This window comes from Brachionichthys hirsutus, chromosome 21 (assembly GCF_040956055.1).
Source record: "Brachionichthys hirsutus isolate HB-005 chromosome 21, CSIRO-AGI_Bhir_v1, whole genome shotgun sequence".
Lineage (NCBI taxonomy): Eukaryota > Metazoa > Chordata > Actinopteri > Lophiiformes > Brachionichthyidae > Brachionichthys > Brachionichthys hirsutus.
The window spans coordinates 4,393,308-4,413,870 of record NC_090917.1 but is presented as its reverse complement, the minus strand read 5'-3'; the positions used below and the strand labels follow the sequence as shown (position 1 = coordinate 4,413,870).

The 20,563-nt window shown below is 39.3% G+C and overlaps 1 protein-coding gene across 1 annotated transcript in view; it reads left to right on the top strand.

The window, feature by feature from the left end:
- Positions 1-20,563, top strand: part of LOC137910506 (protocadherin-15-like) — an 87,289-nt gene that overhangs the window by 15,646 nt on the left and 51,080 nt on the right. Inside the window, exons 7-17 of the mRNA XM_068754942.1 lie at positions 106-216; positions 1,829-1,999; positions 6,439-6,547; positions 7,721-7,833; positions 8,638-8,844; positions 11,010-11,144; positions 12,321-12,470; positions 12,567-12,655; positions 13,836-13,937; positions 17,781-17,913; positions 19,286-19,365. Coding sequence (XP_068611043.1) covers positions 106-216; positions 1,829-1,999; positions 6,439-6,547; positions 7,721-7,833; positions 8,638-8,844; positions 11,010-11,144; positions 12,321-12,470; positions 12,567-12,655; positions 13,836-13,937; positions 17,781-17,913; positions 19,286-19,365 — 1,400 coding nt within the window. The remainder of the gene's footprint in view (positions 1-105; positions 217-1,828; positions 2,000-6,438; positions 6,548-7,720; positions 7,834-8,637; positions 8,845-11,009; positions 11,145-12,320; positions 12,471-12,566; positions 12,656-13,835; positions 13,938-17,780; positions 17,914-19,285; positions 19,366-20,563) is intronic.

Genomic DNA, 20,563 nt, shown 5'->3' with positions numbered 1-20,563 from the left:
CAAGCTTCGGCTGTGAAACCTCTCAACTTGAAATCCTATTCTCTCTAGTCTGATAAAGGAACACCAAATGCGCATTCACCCTGTGTGCATCTGTGCCTGTTTCAGATGACGAACAGAACATTTGACATCCCGCTGACGCTGTTTGGTGCTGTTGTTCTCAAAGACAGGCTCAACTATGAGGCGATAACGCGGTACCTGGTCATCATCCAGGCAAACGTGAGACATTTATCTGTTATATGTGAAGGTTTCTCTGGCTGTTTGTCTGTGTAGGTTTGAAAGACCAAATCACCAAGCTGGTGAATTTTTGTGCTATCATCCATCAATCCCATACGTACATGTGATTTATGTCTGTAAGACTTTGGCACCCATCTGCTATTGTATGTATCAATGAAATTAGTTAAATAATTTGTCTTATCAAACTCAGGATACACAATATAAAATAACAAGGGCAGCATGGTAGTGAAGTGGGTAGCACTGTGGCCTCCGAGCAAGAAGGTCCCAGGTATTCTTCCAGGTTCTTCACAACTTGCAGTCTATTATTTAAACTGGAATATAGTGTTTGAAACATTACTTTTTTTAGAAGAGAAAACCATTTCTTCTAAAAAAAAAAAAAGGAATGAAGCACATCCAGATATAAAAACAACCACATACAATGCGCAGTCAATGATCTTGAAATTAATACTGAAAAAAGCAGCAGTGAATGACCATTCATTCAGATGTATAGGCCCATTAAGTGTTTTCTTTGAAATTGCTGAGCGGTTACCGTTTTATATACCGGCAATTGGATTGCCGGTATATGGTACTGGTACTTCACTGAAGGCTGATCTACACAAAGACAGGCGCAAATGGTTTAAAGTGTGTATACAAATGAGAGAGTATCGAAAGTAGTATTAAATTACTAACTTTAAATGTCAGCTTAGGAATCCAGTCAACCAGCCGGTGAAAACGACTAAAATTCAAAAATTTCAATCATATCTACGATCTTTACAAGGTCCTCATCTTTATAGAAAATGTCATTGTTTTTGTAAACATACAGTACATATATTTTGATTCATTTTTTTTTTCCCCTGGCAAAGTTACAGGGCATCAGAGGTACGAATTGTTAAAAAAAAAGTTTATTACTTACTCTGAATAAAGACCTTGGGTCTTTCTGTGTTGAACATATTCTCGACATGTCTGTGTGGGCTCCCTTTGGATGCTTTATGGTTCCACTAAAATCCAAATAGACGACTGTGAATGGTTGAATTTTTCCTTTTTACAGATGGAAAACACAATTAAAAAAACAACAACATAAAATTGCATAGAACGCATAACATTTCACTGAAGAAGAAAATATATAATGTTCAATAATTTTCTTAGCTTTCAAAATATTTAGATTCTGTGGTGTCTGTATTATATTTAAAGTATTATTTATAATAACAATAAAAAGAAATGTTTTGTGCAAGTTGATTTTGTAAATTATTTTTTTACTGTTTTGCAACTGCGGAAATGTTGTTTATATATATATATATATAGTTACTGGAAAGGTGGCAAATATGTGTGTTTTCTTGTTCTTGGATGGATTTCTTTTTTAATGTTGACAAAAAAAAAAAGTTTTCGAAGTGGATAGTAAAGGGAGGAGATTGTAAGTAGACCAGACAACAGATTTTAAAGCTATTGTGAAACTCCTAGAGTTTTGTTGATTTGAAAACTCTCAGATTTACTGAGTTGCACTCACTTTCTACCTAAGATTTAAACATATTATATGCAAATATATGAGTATAAAAATGCAAAGAAGAAAGTGCAATGTCATACAACATCAACATGAAAGTTGTCTTTCCTCCTCAAGGACCGGGCGCCCCACCCAAGTGAGCGTCGTACCGCCACCACCACTTTGACAGTAGATGTACTGGACGGTGATGACTTGGGTCCCATGTTCCTACCTTGTGCGCTCGTGGGAAACACTCGTGACTGTAGTCCCATCACATACAGGGCTAATGTTCTGGAGCTGACAGAGCCGGTGAGTCTGTTCTGTACAGGGAATATTCTTTTGCCAGTGTGTGGTGCAGCGTTTTCCATATTTTGATTGATTAAAAATGTTGGACACGCCTTTGACTTAATCTGAAACACGGAAACCTGAAAGTTTTCCATTCAGCATTTACATCTTGGCACTTAGCTGTTGCTGTTATACAAAGTAACACACATCATACATTTACACTTTGTAAATGACACAAAGTTGCTGTAGAAAAAATAGTCAAGTCAGCAGAGCATTCATCCCTTACCACACACACACATTGTAGATGGTGACAAGTCAACAGTGCATTTGTGCCTTACTACCTCCATATTCACTTATGCACACATGCAGTACACTTATCAGTGTCAGTAGAGCATTCATGCCTAACTGGGCCTAATGTGTCCTCTCAGTGTTTATGGTGAGATCTTTTTCATGCACACGCACACAAAAGCACACATATACCATACATATAAATTATATTTTACTCCAGACACACTTGGGGAAATTTGTCATTGCCTTTAAGCCTTATTTTCTCTACCCTTCCTCACTCACACATACATTTTCATAGACGTGCGATGCACATATTATCCTCCAGCCATGAGAGACAACGTGAGCAATGAATTAATCAACCTTACCGGGATAAAAATAACGTGAGGGTTTTAAATTCTGAGGCGATTCCTAAAACATGTTGCATCAAACAAAAAGGCTGTCAATTTGCTCCCAATGCACAACTGCTTCTGACAGCAGATGCATCAGTGATTTAAACATGTATTATCTTAATATGCATGATAGCACCAGAGAAAAAAGAGACCATCTATTCTGTTTTACTTTTCATTTCTACTGGTGATTTCATTCTGTGAATGGGTCTCAGATTGCTTTTCATTACAGCAGTTAGGACCTTTGCAAATGCCTGCAAAATTAAAGCTTGTCTTTTGGAAGCATGTTGACCTTTGCTCACAGCAGGACAAGCTCAAATGAATTATGCCTGCATCCAGTACAGATTGGGAGGGTTTATGTTTTGTTTGCTTCTGTACTTGCATGACTTCATGGACTGATTTCACCAGGATACATTTTAACGTTTCACAACTGGACAAAAACAGGTGGACAGAACAACAGCAACAACCTAACCAAATTGATGAATTCTGATCATTTTCACATTTCATATCTTTCTATTCTTCAACACTCTAAGTGCTGTAAAATTGTAAACGACTCGACTTTAAAGCCATCCAACATTGGTTGCTCTGATACTTACTGCTTCATGCTACCCAATATAATAAATGCAGTTTACACCCAAGGTTCACATTGTAACCCTCAAGTTCTCATTGAAGTTAAAGGCTGACAGACTAAAACTATGCTTAAAGGTTAGCAAAGCTCATGCTGCTTACTTTTAAGAAAGATTTTCAGGTCAATTGAGGTGAGGAATAAACATTGACAAGAGTCAAGCTCCCATAATAGTTTGAGTCCTAATCAAACTGACAGCATATGACAACCTCAGAGCCCGAGAGCCAAAGCGTGTGTGTGCGTGTGTGTGTCCTTCCTCCTCGTACACAAGATGATTGTCATTGACACGGCGGAGTTGGCTGTCAGGCCACATTCGCACATCAGCCTCAAAAAATACACCACTTTACGACTTCAAGGGAAATAAAGTATAGATTATTAATCAATCAACCTTTCCCATACCTGACCAATCCTCTGGATTGTATCACACTCGCAGCTTGCAGAAACAAGAACAGAGCATTTTATATCTGCTCTTAACTCAGACTATAATTTTACTACACCAAGCTGTGGGAATAGTGTTATTTTTCAAATGTTGTGTCTGGTGCATTATAAAGAATGTAACCTAGTGGCAGTCTCACCTTACTATTAAAAGTTGTTTCCCTTCTTTCTTGATCTCCCCACTACCCTTGAGATCAGCCACCTGCCGACAGAGCTGCTTGCCATTCACTCATTTATTCCCCAGTATCAAGAAAAAGCAGATTTCTCACACACATTTGCCAGTTGGTGCTACCTAGATAGTAGTAGTAGCTGAGTTATTCGCGTTGGTTTGATGCTTATTACTCATGTCCATCCTGCTGATTCTGCAGGGTTTTGGTTGCTGGGTTTCCTCCTACATGTTTCTGTCAGCCTCGAAATCCAAGTGAGCAAAGAGTCTTTTGAAATCGACTGCACAGCTTGTTGTGTATGCCTTTCAGGCCACATTTCGAGCCTGTGGAATTAAACAAGTTCAGTTTCGTCAGGGTGGAAATCACCAACCTCGGGGTTGATAGACCTTGCTAATGGTCTCTTTTCAAGCCCACCGGCAGCAGCCTTTGACAGCCCACGTTTTCGCCATCCTTTAAGACGAGGCACCCTCCCCTAGTGTTGTTTTGATGGACCTTTTTCCGGCAATGAGCCCCTGAGAACAACATAGCGGACAGCTGCCACAAATGTGGCCCCTTTCCTGTGATGACACTGACTTGGAAGGCAAAGCAAGTTGTTATTGCATGGCCCATTCCATTGAGGCAACTGAAAGTGCTTTACGTTCAATAAAAATAGCATCAAAACAATCTAAAAGACAGATATACCTTCCTTTGTCTTACCAAAGACTAGAGACCCAGCATTTACACCATTATAACAGTCATGTCGATTGAAAACATGAACAATGTTTCCTAAATCCTGCATAAAGCCCTTGATTAATTTTTAATTCAAAACTCAGCTGTCATTGAGATGCAGATGTGTGTCAATGACTTTACCCAATTCCTTATGGGCTTGTAGGTGCTTTCTAGAATGCTACAAAAGCAATTCTCCTCTTTATGGGTCATCTCCATCCACTTTTACTACAAACCTTATAGTCACCCCTCATGTCTGTCATCTGGTAAAACAGATACTATTCAAAGACACTGCTTTTCACGATGCACAAGTGTAAAATAAAAGTGGTGGGAAGGAGGGGATCAAACTCTTTGTAGAGTGGATGATCAGGGAATTCAAGGATGAAATGAGCCTTTTGGAGGACAGAGGAGATCACTTTGGTTTGGTTTTCTGTCTGCAGGATTACACAAAAAAAGTACTTGCTTGATTTTCAACTTGCTGATGGGAAGGTTACGCTTGGGGCACAACATATTTATATTTATTTATCTGGGTTCCAGATACTTTTTTTTTTTTGTTGTGAATTAATTTTCTTAACCGCTGTGTCCGTAATCGGGTACACCCTGGACAAGCCGCCAGTTCATTGCAGGGCAACACATAGGCAGTCATTCACACACACACACACACACACACACACTATGGAGCATTTTTTGTAACCAATTCACCTAAGTGTCATGTTTTTTGGAGGCGGGAGGGAGTCGGAGAACCCAGAGCGAACCCACACAGACACTGGGAGAACATGCAAACTCCTCACAGAAAGGCTGCAAGCTGGATTTGAACCTGCAAACTTCTTGCTGTGAGGCAACAGCACCTACCTCTGCGTGTCGCATTGTTCTATTTTATTCTGCATTTTAAGATTGTGAAAAGGACTTTCATTTTTTTCCATCTGTTATGTAATAACGACCTGGCAAAGTTCTGTGGCTGGAAGAGCTGCTTTTGTCGCATAGATGGAACTTTTGGACGAAATCTGGATAGAGGGCTGGAAAAACGATTTCACATTGCTGGAATCCTGAGGGCTGTCCTTTCAGTCGATGCTGGGCTCTAATGACTGTCTTTCTGGTTCTATATTGATGCCAGGGCTTTTCTTTACTCAGTTTTCTCAGCGACCTTATTGTCTGTGCCTTACTCCCCTTTCTTCTTAGCTGACTTTACATCTCTCTCTATTCTCTGTTTACGCTCACCTCCTGGCAGATTCATCTCCTTCACATATATTTACACCCCCTTTTACTCCACTTCATTACTCACCGTAACTTCTTTTCAGTCTGTGTGGCCCTCCTTTCCTCTCTCTCTATACAGATAGAGAGGATATATAGTTATATGATTGCGAGTAGATTTTAAGTGCTGCATGGCAGGTGCACTGATAAACTATTGTATCATAGCGGTTGTACAATGCATGTGTGTAGCTGCTTGCTAATGTTTCTCTACACATTTGGGAATATGTGCAGTCTTGTTGGTGGGCTTGGATTGACAGTTTACAGGATTAGGATTCATCCAATACCTTGTATTTTCTTTTCATTTGGGGGTCTTTGTGTTCCTCATACTTCAAAAAATAACAATATTATAAATCTATATTTTGCCCTGACCAACATTTACGTTTTGCTTATTCCAGCAATTGACGTTCCAATTATGCTTCGTTGTTTTTAACTTTTGGATTTGTTTTTCCAATTTCCAATCATTATTCATTGGAGCAACTGTGGCATCAATGACATCATAAGAAGTTAATTCAAGTCATTTTCAGATACAGTACACTCAATGTTTTAACTCAGTTCCACAAATGGCTGTGGCTTTCAATTCGAATGCTCTCTTGATTGTGTTTCCAGAATAAGGTGAATCCCCTGAATGTGACTCCTCCAATTCAGGCTGTGGACCAAGACAGAAACATACAGCCTCCATCTGACAGGCCAGGGATTCTATACACCATCCTAATTGGTAGGTTTCCATGCTGGGGGTTTGTTAGGTTGGTGCTAGAGCTAAAAAATAAATGCAATTGATTTATCCAAAAATGCACCCCAACACACACACACAAATATATATAATATCATGACTGCTTTTACATAAACAACCTCTATTAAAAATTGCATAAACAAACAAGAAAGAGAGAAACAAGAGGCATAATCCCAACATTTGTCCTCCTGAATCAACCACAATTGGCCACAGAAAAAAAAGAAAACAAATTAATGGTCCATTTAACTACAAAAACAAAAATAACTCTAACACCAACACATTCGTTTGATGCAACATGTTTTATGAATTGTCTCTTTAAAACCCTCACGTTTTTTATTTTTATTCCAGATGAAGGTATTGTTAATTGTTAATTGTTAATTGTTAATTGTTGTAGTCAGTTAACAAATGTGTTTTGAAAGTTACACAGATGGAAATGTTTACAGATCTAGCCTTGAGGTGGAATTATTTTCCATTTGCTGGCATTATGAATGCAAGTCATCGTGATAACTGTAAAATGCAGAGATAAAAAAATACAAATAAATATTGACCTTTGTTTAATTAGGATATACACTCAATGCCTTGGACCCAACACACACACACAGTGACATTACCAAGTAGTCTGTTGCAATCCTAATCTGGAACAGGCCTCGAATAAAAGAAAAGTTAAAATGCAGTCAGCATGGGTTGTTTTAGTCCGTGTAGAATTCATCAAACAATATCCGAATGTTGGGATGCAATTTCTCTGCAACATTGATGTATGTTTTCACTGGGCCATATATTCTCAGACACAAGGACACATAGAGATCGGCACAAGCACAAACATCTGTAACCACGATACAGGGGAATCATGCGCCTTCGTTGCCACTCCCATTGCCTGATTTCCCTGCTGAGCAATATTGAATTAAATAGCACCATACAGGAATGTGTGTGTGCTTGTGCATCCCCACCTGTGGTGAGCTGAAATGAGACGATTGGGAGCCTCAGCCATGCCTGTCTCCCCTTCAAGTCGCTTTGATAGTCCCTTTAGACATAAACTACTGTAGAGAAGCATATTTATTCTTCAACCAATTAACTGAAATCTCACATTCACACAAACACACACACTGCCTTATTTTTGCTGCATTCTGACTCATTGCCTGCTCCGTCTCTCTCTCGCAGGCAAACCGGAGTCCTATGCAGAGCACTTTAGCTTGAACAGAACCACAGCGGACCTCTTGCTACTGAAGCCCATTGATAGGGAGCTCCACAGCAGATTTGAGCTAGTAATCAAGGTGAGGAACACGCGAGTGGCACAGAGCGGAGCTTTAACTCGGTTTTCGTGAGTTTGCTCTGTAACAGCATCCTTCCTGCTAAATGTGCATTCGTTTTTAAATCCCAGATGATCCATCACCCTATTGATCATTGCATTTGTATGTTTAATTTAAAACTAAATGTTTCTCCTTGATGCTTTCATTTGGTACTTCCTGGTTGCTGTCATTAAATTTGGTCTACCCCCTGAATGGATTAAAAGCCTGTAATTATAAAGCATTTGGACTTTTAGATGCCATGTGAAAGTGTTTTTTTGTCTCGATTAGTCTGATAATGAATTAACACAACCAAGCATACATCAGGTTCTGCTCTACTGAAATTGAAAATTGACTTTTCCGCCGCAGGATGGTTTCACATTTGTTAAAGGCATGTTTGGATCTCTGAGTACACAGATCCGTAAAATAAGTGCATTTGGTGGACTTACAATTTGGTTAAGCCCTCCCACAATCTAATGAATGAATAGAGAAGGAGGTGCAAAACATGGATGACTGTGACGTATGCACACACATGCACAGGGTATACATGTTTTGTTTGGTTCAATCTGAGAAATAAATTTACCCTAAATTGATCTCTAATAGTACCTGTTTTGTTTTTTGTTTTTTAAATAAATACCAACTTTGCATTCAATCTGTTTGATATTGATCATCAATATCTTTATTATAGGTTTAATATGTTAAGTGTTTTTACTCAAGGCCACTTCTGCAGCAGGGATAGCAGAGGCAGAAGCATCACAGCCAAAATTATTCACTGCTTTATTTCTCGTTCAGGCTGAGCAGGACAATGGCCATCCACTGCCAGCTTTTGCCAACCTCCGAATTGAAGTTCTGGATGAAAATAATCAGGCACCCTACTTCCTGGAGACCCGCTACCATGGCTACGTCAGTGAGGCATCACCAGTGGGAACCACTATATCAACGACCGCCAGCCTGTCTGCCCCGCTGGCCATTGTAGCCCTGGATAACGATGTGGAGGAGGTGATCATTAAAACATGCAGAGCTGTAACTTACTTAGGACATAAGCTGATTAATACTAATGTTCTGTCAACTTAAATTTACAGAGAACAATGTACTTTTTTAAAATAATTATTTCTATTGATTTTAATATATTTCTTAATATTCATATATTTTATTTTTGTTATGTCATAGTCGCAGACTTCTGAGGATTCATGTGATTTATTGCATCTATTTTCTTTATAGCTGACAGCCAATGAGATCCTTGTAGGTATTAGTGGAGATTGCTGCTTACACTATTTTCCCCTCCTTCTTTTTGAAGCTTCAAATGGTGAAATGCCAGTGCTGAAATCTTCAGTTCATTCAAGTTTACAGTGATAATGCTGGCAGATTTAATGCTAATTAATGGCAGTGTTTTCTATAAATTCTTAATTTTGAAATGTGGCAAACAAAAACTGTTTTTGTTTGTTTTTTAGATGAAATTGTTGACTTTGCCAAACATAATAACAGATGCAGCAGATTTCTTTCTCTGTTTTTTGTTTTTGTTCCTAGGAAATTAATTAAGCCGACATTAGCTTCTTGAGTTTGTTCAATGAAATATTAATTTCATCTGACGTTGTAATATTTCCAGATGACTTAGTAAAACAGACCACCATGAAATGGGTATTAAAAACACAGCAGGTAATTTATTTTCATGGATCCATGCAATCAAAACAATGAAAGCAGAAGCTGCAGTTTTTAATTACGTAGTGAAGGAGCAAGGGGTCCGAGGAGTCGCCTTCTCCGTCGGAAAATAACCTCTTAAACCTTCGATGGAATGAAACGTTATCGATAAAGTTCCAAATATCTCCGGGTTGAAAAATTACATACAGTAATTTTAAATTAAAACGAAAATATTTTATAAAGGTGGTTCCTTCCTAATAAATTTAAGGATGATTAATTTTGGAAATACTGAATATAAAGTCTTTAACTACTAACACTTAGATACAAGTTAGCCATGCATGCAACTGTTTGCATCTGTTTATTTCATCCCATACATATACTTGTATTCTGACTATAGAAAACAAACAATTGGGGACTTTCCTGACCCAGTATAAAATAATATAAAACCAACTTCCTAAGTGTTTAAAGGAAATCAGCTGCTGCGGAGGCATCATGCAGAAGTGAGGGATCGATTTGTTGACGCTTGTGTTCTGTCCCTCTTTTCGTTCGGCTGAATCTCTACTATGTGGCTTGCTTGCTTTGTGTGAAGTGCCCTATTTTCCTGTGAATGTGGTTCGTAAAACCATTTCACTCTTAAATTTCCTCTCAGTGATAATACTGTTATCGCCGATGAGTTCCCAGGAGCTTTGTTTGTTTAAGATGTAGCGTAGGGATTTTGACAAAAACAAGCTTTGCTTTCTGTAAGACCCCCCACAGCTGAGCTTAGTGGGGATAGTGTGTGTGTGTGTGTGTGTGAGGCCATTGATCTATGTGTAGTTATTTTAAATATTGCAAACCTGCGTCTTTCCTGCAGCAATAAGTACCAACAATGATAATCAGTCCTAATTGCTTTTACGTGCTGTCCGTCATTTTTCTTTATGCCTGTGCATGCAACTGAGTGTGTATCATCAGCTATGTGTGTGTGTGTGTGTTTATTTATGACTCAATATCCACGCTGGCTACATCGACAATATTATCAGACCCGCACCCTGCTGAGCCAGCCATATCTGGAATGAGAGCTCACACACTCGTATACAGCATGCACACACACACACCGAGGAGGTGACTGTGTGGGTGATGTCAAGGGAGGACTTGGGTGAGGATTGCTTCTCTATCATGGAGCGTGCGACCAACACACACCCTCACAAAGAGCCCTCTAAGGATCATTTTTATGTCAAGAAAATCCTTGGAGGAGATTGCTTTCCATTCACCCCCTCCTGTCGAAGCACTTCTTATTCTTTTCTGTTTTGCATATGAAAGCATTTTTTATTTGTTATGTTGTTACCTTTATTAACTGCTCTTAATTTTATTATTGCTTCTGTGTACATTAGCTATCCAGCATTTTCCTTTAAATGAACACTCTGGGATGCCACCATTGCACCGTTGCGGTTGTAATGGGCAAACCCCAGGTGTAAATGTATACCGGCTAACCTTCTATTGGTGTAATGTGTGCTGTTCCTCTAAATATTGTTCTCTCTCTTCAACAGACCAGGGATCCTCAGCTCCTCTTATCATTAGACAACTATTCTCATGTTTTCTCTGTGAGTGTGACTGGAATTACAAGATACCTCACCCTGGTGCAGCCGTTGGACAGAGAAATCCGGGACTCCTACGCTTTCACGGTGATCTACAGTCTTGATTTCTTGTGTGCAATACATGTGTGTGACGGAGAGAAAACAAGTCTGAATGCATTTGAATAGCTTAGCATCGAATCGAAACTATGTTAAGTCTGTAGCGGCTAAAGAGGAGGTGAAAGCAGGAACTAGAAGATGGATGTAATGAGTAACTAGAGGCCTAGGAACAAAACAAAATGCATCAGTATTTTAAGACTTACTTATTCATTTTTACATATCAGAATGGAGATGCAAGAAAAAAGGTGAAGGTAAAGAAAAGGCGACGAACGGCTGGATAGGAGTGAGAGGAAATAGAGAGAGAATTAAAGGCGCAGGTGGTTTCAGAGTAAATTAATACTTTCCCACAAAGTAATCTTGTTGAGCACCCTTTTTATTCGTCAGAGTATCCTTGAGTGGTGCCGTGTGCATCCTGGTTGCACTGGCTGTGTGTGTTTGTGTGCATTGAGTTCACGTATTGCATTTGCACAGCTACTTGAAAGTTGAAGATGGACTGTCTCGTGTACTGACTGAAAAGCAGAGGTGTGCGGTAATCCGAGAGAGAGAGAGAGAGAGAGGTGTTTCATTTGATGGAGCGTTATAATCAGTCCCTCGGCCGATGAGGCCGTTATCAGTGAGGACGCTTCTGTTGCTTGTATTGAAATGCAATTTGATGCACATCGTGCATTTCTAAAGAAAGTAAAATGTGTGAAACCTTTTCGTTATATTTGGTAGTACAGCCTAGGTTTAAGGGAGAGAAGAAGACAGCGGACACAAGTGTCAGTTAACTAATGTATTGAGTTATATATTGCCTGGAAGCCATTAAAGCTGGTATTGTGCATCGGCTTCATAACTAATTAAACACAAATGGTTATTTACTTTTATGTTGACGGAAACAAGGGATAGAGTGGTGACGGTGGGTAGGTGAATTAAACATGGAGGAGACGGCTGGGAGAGCTTGGGTCAAATCGTTTTGAAAGTTTTTAGCTGCAAACAAAATCACATAAATAAACCCAGGACAGGGATTTAGACGGGAGAATTGACTCTATCAAGATGAGAAGGAGATAAAATCCAGATTACCAACTGCAGGATTCTCAAAACGTATCTTTTTGTAGATGAGCTTGAACATATTCTACAATGAAAAAAAATCCATTATGTTTCAGACTCTGTGTGTTTCTGTGTTTCCAGCTTTCAGCATCCGATGGCGTCCAGAGGAGCATTCCTGCCGCCGTGACCATAACAGTGTTGGATGCTAACGACAACACTCCAACCTTTGCTAATGTCTCATACGATGTTGACCTGTTTACTGATATGGAACCTGGAGGAACTGTGTTGCAGGTACACAATGGTGCAGCAAGCACCACTTTAATGGAGTTAGGGAGTGTGCGACTGCTTTGACAAATAGCTCTTGTGTGTTTGTCTGTCCCTCCTCAGCTCTCAGCAGTTGACTCAGATGCAGGTCTCAATGGTCAGGTGACCTATCGCATCCTAGCTGGTGGCCAAGGACATTTTCTGATTGACAGGTAAATGCAACACTTGAAATGAAATTCATATTGGTTACAGTAGAATTTGATTTTAATGTTGAAGGTAGCAATTGACATTCTGAGGTAATATACTTACCACTGTCATGCCTGCACGTTAAATATGATGCTATGGCTGGCAGCCCAGTTAGCTCATCCTAACAGCTAGCCTGGCTCCGGGCAGTTAATACTAATAGAATAAAACTCCTACCAGCACTGTCAAAGGTCTGACATCTGCCAGAAAAAAAGTCTGCCAGATGTTGCATTTTGCTGAGGTTGCAGTTTGGACTTTTGCTTTACATGCACATCCCACACACAAAGAGTGCAAAATGTGGATTAAGATACAAAGCTGACTCTCTCTCATGGGTTAAGATTAAAATAAGATTATTGCACCAAACTCAGATCAAACTATGAGACAGTACAAATTAAATCTAATATCTTCGTGCAATATTTAGCTACCTTATAAACTCATTCTGTGCGGATCGACACACAGGGCTGTGTCTGCTGCTATATGTATTGTTAGTACTCTGGCTCAAAAGAAGCGAGACCAGAAAAAAGGCAAAGGTTAACAATGTTTATTGAAGAAAAATAACGTGAATATGCAGGTCAGCGTGATTGCAAGGCGTTGTGGTCCATGTAGTTGTGAGGAAATATAGACGAATGCAAAACAAACCAATGGAGTCAGCAATCAGGCCCTTTTAAGGAGCCACAGCTGGACCTGATCCTGCCCAGATTCCTGGAGGGGGGAGAGAGACAGAAGTAGTCCCGCCTCCAAATCAAAGGCCACGCCTTGACCGTCACAATATGGTGTCAGCACAGGTCCATGGCAAGAGAGAGAGATAATAAGTCCTGTTACCAGCTTTTCCTTAAATTACCTCAGGAGTCCTTCAATGTTAAGAAGGTCAGTTTGTCAGGTAATAATTTTGTTTCGTTTGTTTGATAGCACAGAGCCACTTGTAGACTGAGGTTTAATATGAAGTATTGATAACTGTTTTGTTATCATTATTAATGATAGTGTCAAATGTGATTTGTATATTTATGAGCACTAATATAATTGCATTAAAAATAACAAGTACTTGTAGTGACTTCTAGGTTTTCTATGCATGAGTTTGTTTTTGTTTTTTTCCATATAAGCATGCTGCTCTTACCCAGCAGTGTTACTTTCAATGGACTGTCTTCACAGCACCGGGATAATCTCTGTGGCACCAGATGTTGCGCTGACTGTTGGCCGGAGCTACGCTTTGACCATAGAAGCCACAGACAATGGGCCTGCACCTCATCGACGGTAATGGGCTGTCTGTCTGCTTCATCAGTCTTTTCTTCTTGCCTGTCTGGATCTGAAGTTTGAAAGGTTATCATATTTCCAAGGAGCTTTCACACTCATTCCTGGGCACTCTACAGTGGTTGTCGCTGATCCCTCTGTGTTCTGCTGCCATTCTCTCATTTTTATTTTTTGTTACTCACGTCAGGTGTGCATTTTTCATTTTTAGGAATATCTGAAATTCCTTTTTTATAAGAAAATGGTACAAAATAATTCTGACAGCAGAAAAATGATAATAAAAAGAGTGAAACAGGTCATGAAAGGGTACGTCACTACTTGTTTCCCTCTTGGCGACAGTGGGTGAGAAGAAATGTGGGCACATTACGTACTGATGGTAAAAAAATATTATAGGTGACAATCTGCATACAGGTCTCCTGTATTCTGAAGGACAAGGAGTGACTTTATAAGGCTCTATCTTCTGCATTTTGTTTGTTTATTTTTGATTAAAGCATGAAAGAGCCACAGCATTTACAAGCCACGAACTCACGCTATTCTCCAATGCGCATTTAGACATTTATTTATTTTATTTTTATTTATTTATTTATTTCGACCACGTAAACAACCAAAAATGATAAAACAATGCCAAATACATGTGCACACATATACATAAACATAAATACAAATATATACTGTACACACATATGTAAAGACATATTCACACACACACGCAGCACATGTAATATTAATTAACAATAACTCCAACAATAAATAATAACCATAATGCACTAACTATGCAATTTACGTGAGCGAAAGGATAAAATATTGAGTAGTTTGACAGTAAACTAGCGTAATCACGCAGTGCAAATGGAACAGTGCAAGTTGTCAGTTCCCCAACACGAGTCCTTCATGGATGAAGCAGCAGCTCGCAACATTTACAAACTCTGCATGCATTGATTAGTCTGACAGACAGCAGCTCAGTTGTGAAATTTTTGTTTGGACACTTGCTGTGCAATATCTGAGAAGAGAAGAGAAGCATACTCAACAATCGAACTGTTGACTCACTATGAAATATAAGCAATCAGCATAGCTCCACAATTGACAAAATTTGTCAGGCTGAACCGCCAGTCTGCTGAGCTTTGACTGACTGCATTCACCACATTTCAGATGGCTCGATCGACCAGTTACTCATAAAAGTGGACGAACCCCCCATGGTGCAAAAAAGATTGCCTTTCCACTGCTATGATGCGCCGCTACCGCTCGTGCTTAAACATAAAATTCAGAAAAGGTTTCACAATATTTAAATACCGGTATGTTTTTTTAGGGCATACTTACAATCCCACACATACCGTAAGTGTGATTCTGTCTCCTGCGATGGTTGACAGCCAGATTTCTTGTCTCATTCTTGGCTCCAGCTGCCAAATGCAGAATGTGAACCATTTTAGATTCAGAATTTTCTAGAGATTGGCTCAGACTTTATCCCCATATTTCACAGACCCACACAACCCATATAAGTCTATATCTGTACAACTCGATTTACGAAATCCGTGACGACCTCTTACTGGTGGGCACCAACAAAACAGGGGTGATTGCACGGGATCTCATCTCCTGAGATTAGAAGAGCTTTCATGTGGCCCAGATAGATACACCCAGTAATTGTGTCAAAGGTATCTTTAAACAACTGCAAATAGGTAAAAGGAAATCAGCTTTTGATTTGAAAAAGAAGCCTACAGATTGGAGAGAAAATATAGCATTTTACTGTAGGCATTCAGAAACTATAATAATAATAATAATACTAATAAACAATTTGTGTGCATGAATGATTGTCTTTGTGTTGCCCTGTGATGAACTGGCGGCTTGTCCAGGGTGTACCCCGCCTCTCGCCCCTGTTGACTGCTGGGATAGGCTCCAGCATGACCCGGTAACAGACAGGGTGGTTCAGAAGATGAATGAATGAATGAATGAATGAATAATAATAATAATAATTTGTTATGAATGTAATTGGAGTCCATCTGAGGCTCCATCTACTTACTTACTGAATGCCTTTATTTTTCTACTAATTTATCCTCATTCATTTTACGCTACTCTTTTCTTGTATTTCTACCTGGAAAGCAAACACCCAGCAAATGAATCTCCCATGAAATCAGCAGCAGAAACGCAAAGCTGTTTATTTCTTCTGCCTGAATGAGAGGAAGTCATGTGGGTTTTTTTGTTCGTGTTTGTCAGCAAGATATATCTAAATGCTGTCAAGACATATTGCATGTGGTTCTTGGGCCAAATAATTTAATAACCATATCATTTGATTGTTCAGGAGACAGATTCATTGGTGGAGATTTAGTACTGTTTGAGTCAGCTCAAGTTAACTGAGAAATAATAGTTGTTAGCATGATTACACAGGGAGTGTTTTAAGGTGAAACAAAGGTCAAATGGTGCCCCAAAGTCATGTTTCCTGCCAGTAGAGCATTTTGTTTTGAAGTTATTAGTGAGCGTCCTGCCTCTCGTGCATCACTCTCTATTGGGAGGGAGTTGCTTAAGATCTAAATTTTAGACTTAATTATCTAAAATAATCGCTATAGCAGATGTTTTCATCTGGGTCTTCATTTAATTTGCTCTTACATATATTTTTTTATCTCACATTTACGTGCAGCAGCAGCCAATTTGCCAGTGGGCAAAACTGTATCTTCTCTAACCACGACAACTATGCCCCAGTTAATCAAATATCCTCAGATAGAAACCTGTCAGAATAATGCGAGTTGCTCAGATAGCAGCGAAGAAGCAGCCTTGTCAATTGTGGGTTATTAAACTGACATGCGGTTCTGGAATAAGTGCTATGTTGATTGGAAATGCCAGTGAATATGGCTTTTTGAAGAGCCGAGGCTGTTCATCAGAGGAGAAGTAAACATGGTGTAATTAAGATTTCATTTTATATACTGAAACAATTTATTCTCAGTTTGTACTCTTAAGTCCATGTTTGACTGGCATCATCTGCTTATAAAGAAGAAAGTAAAAAAAAATCCCCTTTTCTTTCTATTAATTTCCTTATAAGCCTATTACTTCTAATCCTAGCGAATCCCTTACATCTGCTATTCCTCTCTTGAACCATTTGAATCAGGTTTCCTTAGCTGCTCAGACACTTCTGAATGCCCTTACCAGTTGGTTTAATTAGCCTGGAGTTCATTTAATAACTCCTAACTAAAACGCAGCCCTCGACATGTCTACAATCCCCCTAATAACTATCATAATATAAAAGGTTAGGTGTTTTAGTGCAGGGCTCTTTTATTAAGTAACAGCTACGATTCAGAAGGTCTTCAATTATTACACGCTGAAAAATCTGGTTCATAACACTGCTTAATCGGGAGTGTCGTAAATGATGATGTAATGCTGGCCTAAGAAGAAGGAGCCACACTATGCATACATATAGTGCTAACATTAAAGAGTAAAGTAAATATTTCATTGTTAAATACAATAGTCTATAAATGAATGAATCAAGTTGACAGGAAGCTGAAACCTTGCAAAGGAGGAAGCAGAGTGTTTACCGGACCCTTCGTCGCTCGCGCTTTTGTTTACTCCACATTTTTATTGATTATTTAAACACAGCATGGAGTGCAAAGAATGAATCAATGGTCAAACACTCTTAGGTTAGATAATGGACAATTCATCTTCCAGGACACATCTTCTTTTTTATTTAACCACCATCTTTTGGCTTCCCGCCAGCTCTTTTCTCTCCAGCTAATGTCTCCACCCTTTATGTCTCGACCTCCATCCCTCCGGAACGTGCTTCTTGTTTTCCAAGTTGTTTTCCCCGACTGTTGTACTCTCTGCATTTGCTGTATCTGGTTCAACCTATTCCGTTCTTTTTCCTCTCTTTAGCACCTCAATTACTACGGTTTATATTGAAGTTTTGCCTCCAAACAACCAGAGCCCGCCCCGCTTCCACCGGCAGCAACACAACCTGGAGATCAGCGAAGCCATGATGACCGGAGCTACGCTGCTCAGGCTGCAGGTACACACAAACATAAAGTACAACTGTGTAAACTCATTGTTCTCAAGCTTTTCACCAAAAGACACAACCCATTACAGGTTTGATCTACTTCAAAAAAATCCTTCTGTTTTGTTATCGCTCACTTAATTTTAGCATTTCATTGTCGTTTCTTAAACTTACAACCTTCATTGTTTCGGTTGGTTAAGTTGAGGCATAAGGAGTGTGATTGGTTGGGTTTTGGCTAAGTATATCAACATAGCCAACAAGAAACAATGATGGGTTGGCCATGCTTACCACTTAATTTAACGACTTCGGTTTTCAACATGTGCTAGTGCAGGGGTGTCAAACTCATTTTCTCCGAGGGCCACATCAGCATTATGGTTGCCCTCAAAGGGCCAGTTGTAAATGTAACATCGTGTAAATGTAACTAAATGCAATGTAATGTAAATAAAATGTAACTACTCCTTAACATGCTGCTAAATAACTGTTTACTACTACCTACTTAATTAAATTATAAATATTACATATGCAATTGCATAGTTCTAAAAATATATCAATACCTTACTGCTGTAAAAATATCCGCCGAGGTTATGTCATCGCCGGCGTCTGTTTGTAATTTGTTCTTCAATATCTCCATTGATTATTGACCGATATTTAGGGAATTTAACACAGTCATGTAGGGTGGGGGCCTCAATCTCACCACTGAATATCATCTGGGTCGGATCCAGAATGGAGTCAGCAACAAATATTTAATTTTAACATTAAAACCCCATTTACAGATTAGAAATCAGTTACAAATACACATCAACTCTGATTCACTTTTACTTTTCAGCATTTTACAGAAACAAATGTCTGCACAAAGCTCTTGCGGGCCACAAAAAATGACGTGGCGGGCCACATTGGCCCCCGGGCCTTGAGTTTGACACATATGTACTAGTGTATCAATTGTGCTTAAATCGGGATTTTATTTGTTTTTGTATTACTATGATTGCAGTCGATTTTTCTCATATCTAATTAAATATAGTGTTGGAATTAAAAATGTATTGTATGTCTCTTTTCTAAATGTTCATATAATCTAAAATGAAGATGTTATTGGTTTAACCTGTTTTGTTTTACTGTTTTGAGTGGATTTACACAGTGCGGGTCAAAATGACCCTAACATAAACAACGTAATTATTTTTCAACATAATACAAGGGTTAAAATGTTAATTTTAATCGAGCTTTCCAATCAACTTGACTGTCTCTGTATGTAACCCCTGCAATCTCAAGAAGCACTTGCTGGTGGTAAAGCACCCCGGCACATCCTTGAAACTGCTGGATTATGAAAGAGTAGAATTTTCTGATGGAAATTATATGTGTGCCAATTTGTGTTTGTTTCTGTTTGCTGCTTAAGGCAGTGGATCGGGAGAGGGACCCCATTAACTACAAAATCTACAGCGGAGACCTCCATGGACATTTTGCACTCCAGCAGAAGTAAGTGAACACACCAACACGCTCACACAAAATTCTAATTTATTTGATCATGCGTGTGCAGCTTGCTCAAGCAGTAGCCTTTTCTTTTCTTTTGCCTGAAATTGCCTAAGAACTTGCCAGCTGTGTAACCATGGCGATATTGAATTATGTAGTTAGTCTCCATGCCGTGTAAATGTGTGCATGTTGGATGCAGCCTAAACGCTGTCATTTCAGGGTTTGGCTCCATAGTCATACTCTCCTAAATGCACAGGCTCACTATGGAAACTCCAAGGGCTTTCGCTGTATTCATATCTCATTAAATATGTATTTCTTATGCTGGAGGAAGATCCTATCTGCATCTCTTGAGGGAGGAGATCGGGAAACAAAGGAAGGTATGGCAAAATACTGCTAGAGAAGGAGCAGAACTGTAAGGATAGAGAGGAGAGGCAGAAAGGGAGTAAAGGGTTGGAAAGAGAGATAAGAGAGCAGAGCTGTCGGGGAAAAGTGAGGGGCAAATGTTGGAGAAAACTGTAGAAGGAAACAAGAGCAAAGGACCAGCGAGGAAGGAAGAAATGAAAAGGACACATTTTCCAAAATAGACAAACATTTTACACTTGTGTTTGTCTTTTCTAGGAATATTTACTCTCTGTTACAGTGAAATCTTTCAATGTTCCTTTTGCACAAATGCAACGTGCTGTGTGGCTCATATTGGCACAGGGTGGGGTGTATTTTCATTATCTACGTGATGAATTTGTCCCAGTCAGATACCTCAGAGGAGCATTGGTAAAGCACTGAATGGATTTGGTATAGGGGCACAGTTTTCAAGGTGACTGACTGCGATGGAACTCATACTAATGGCCAAAGCATTCAATGCAAAAATGAAAGACTGCATCAGTGTAGGATCCAAGAGATGAGATTAATCACTGGAAGCGTTTGTATTTGAATTATGTTGTGAGCCTCAAATTAATATATTACACATCTACTCGTCTCTTGAAGTTTGTTTTTTGAATGAATGTGCCTCCACCAACTGACCACCAACGACCTCATTTAATGAATGATGCATAAAGAGGCTTTCCCGTGAACATCCCTCGCTCTTCAGACCACGTAATATGCAAACATTTACATATGCATCGACACACTCTGATGTAATCATTGTCATTATATTATATTGGGACAATATGTGCCTTTCAGATTGCCACTCATTTGTGAAAGTAGCTAA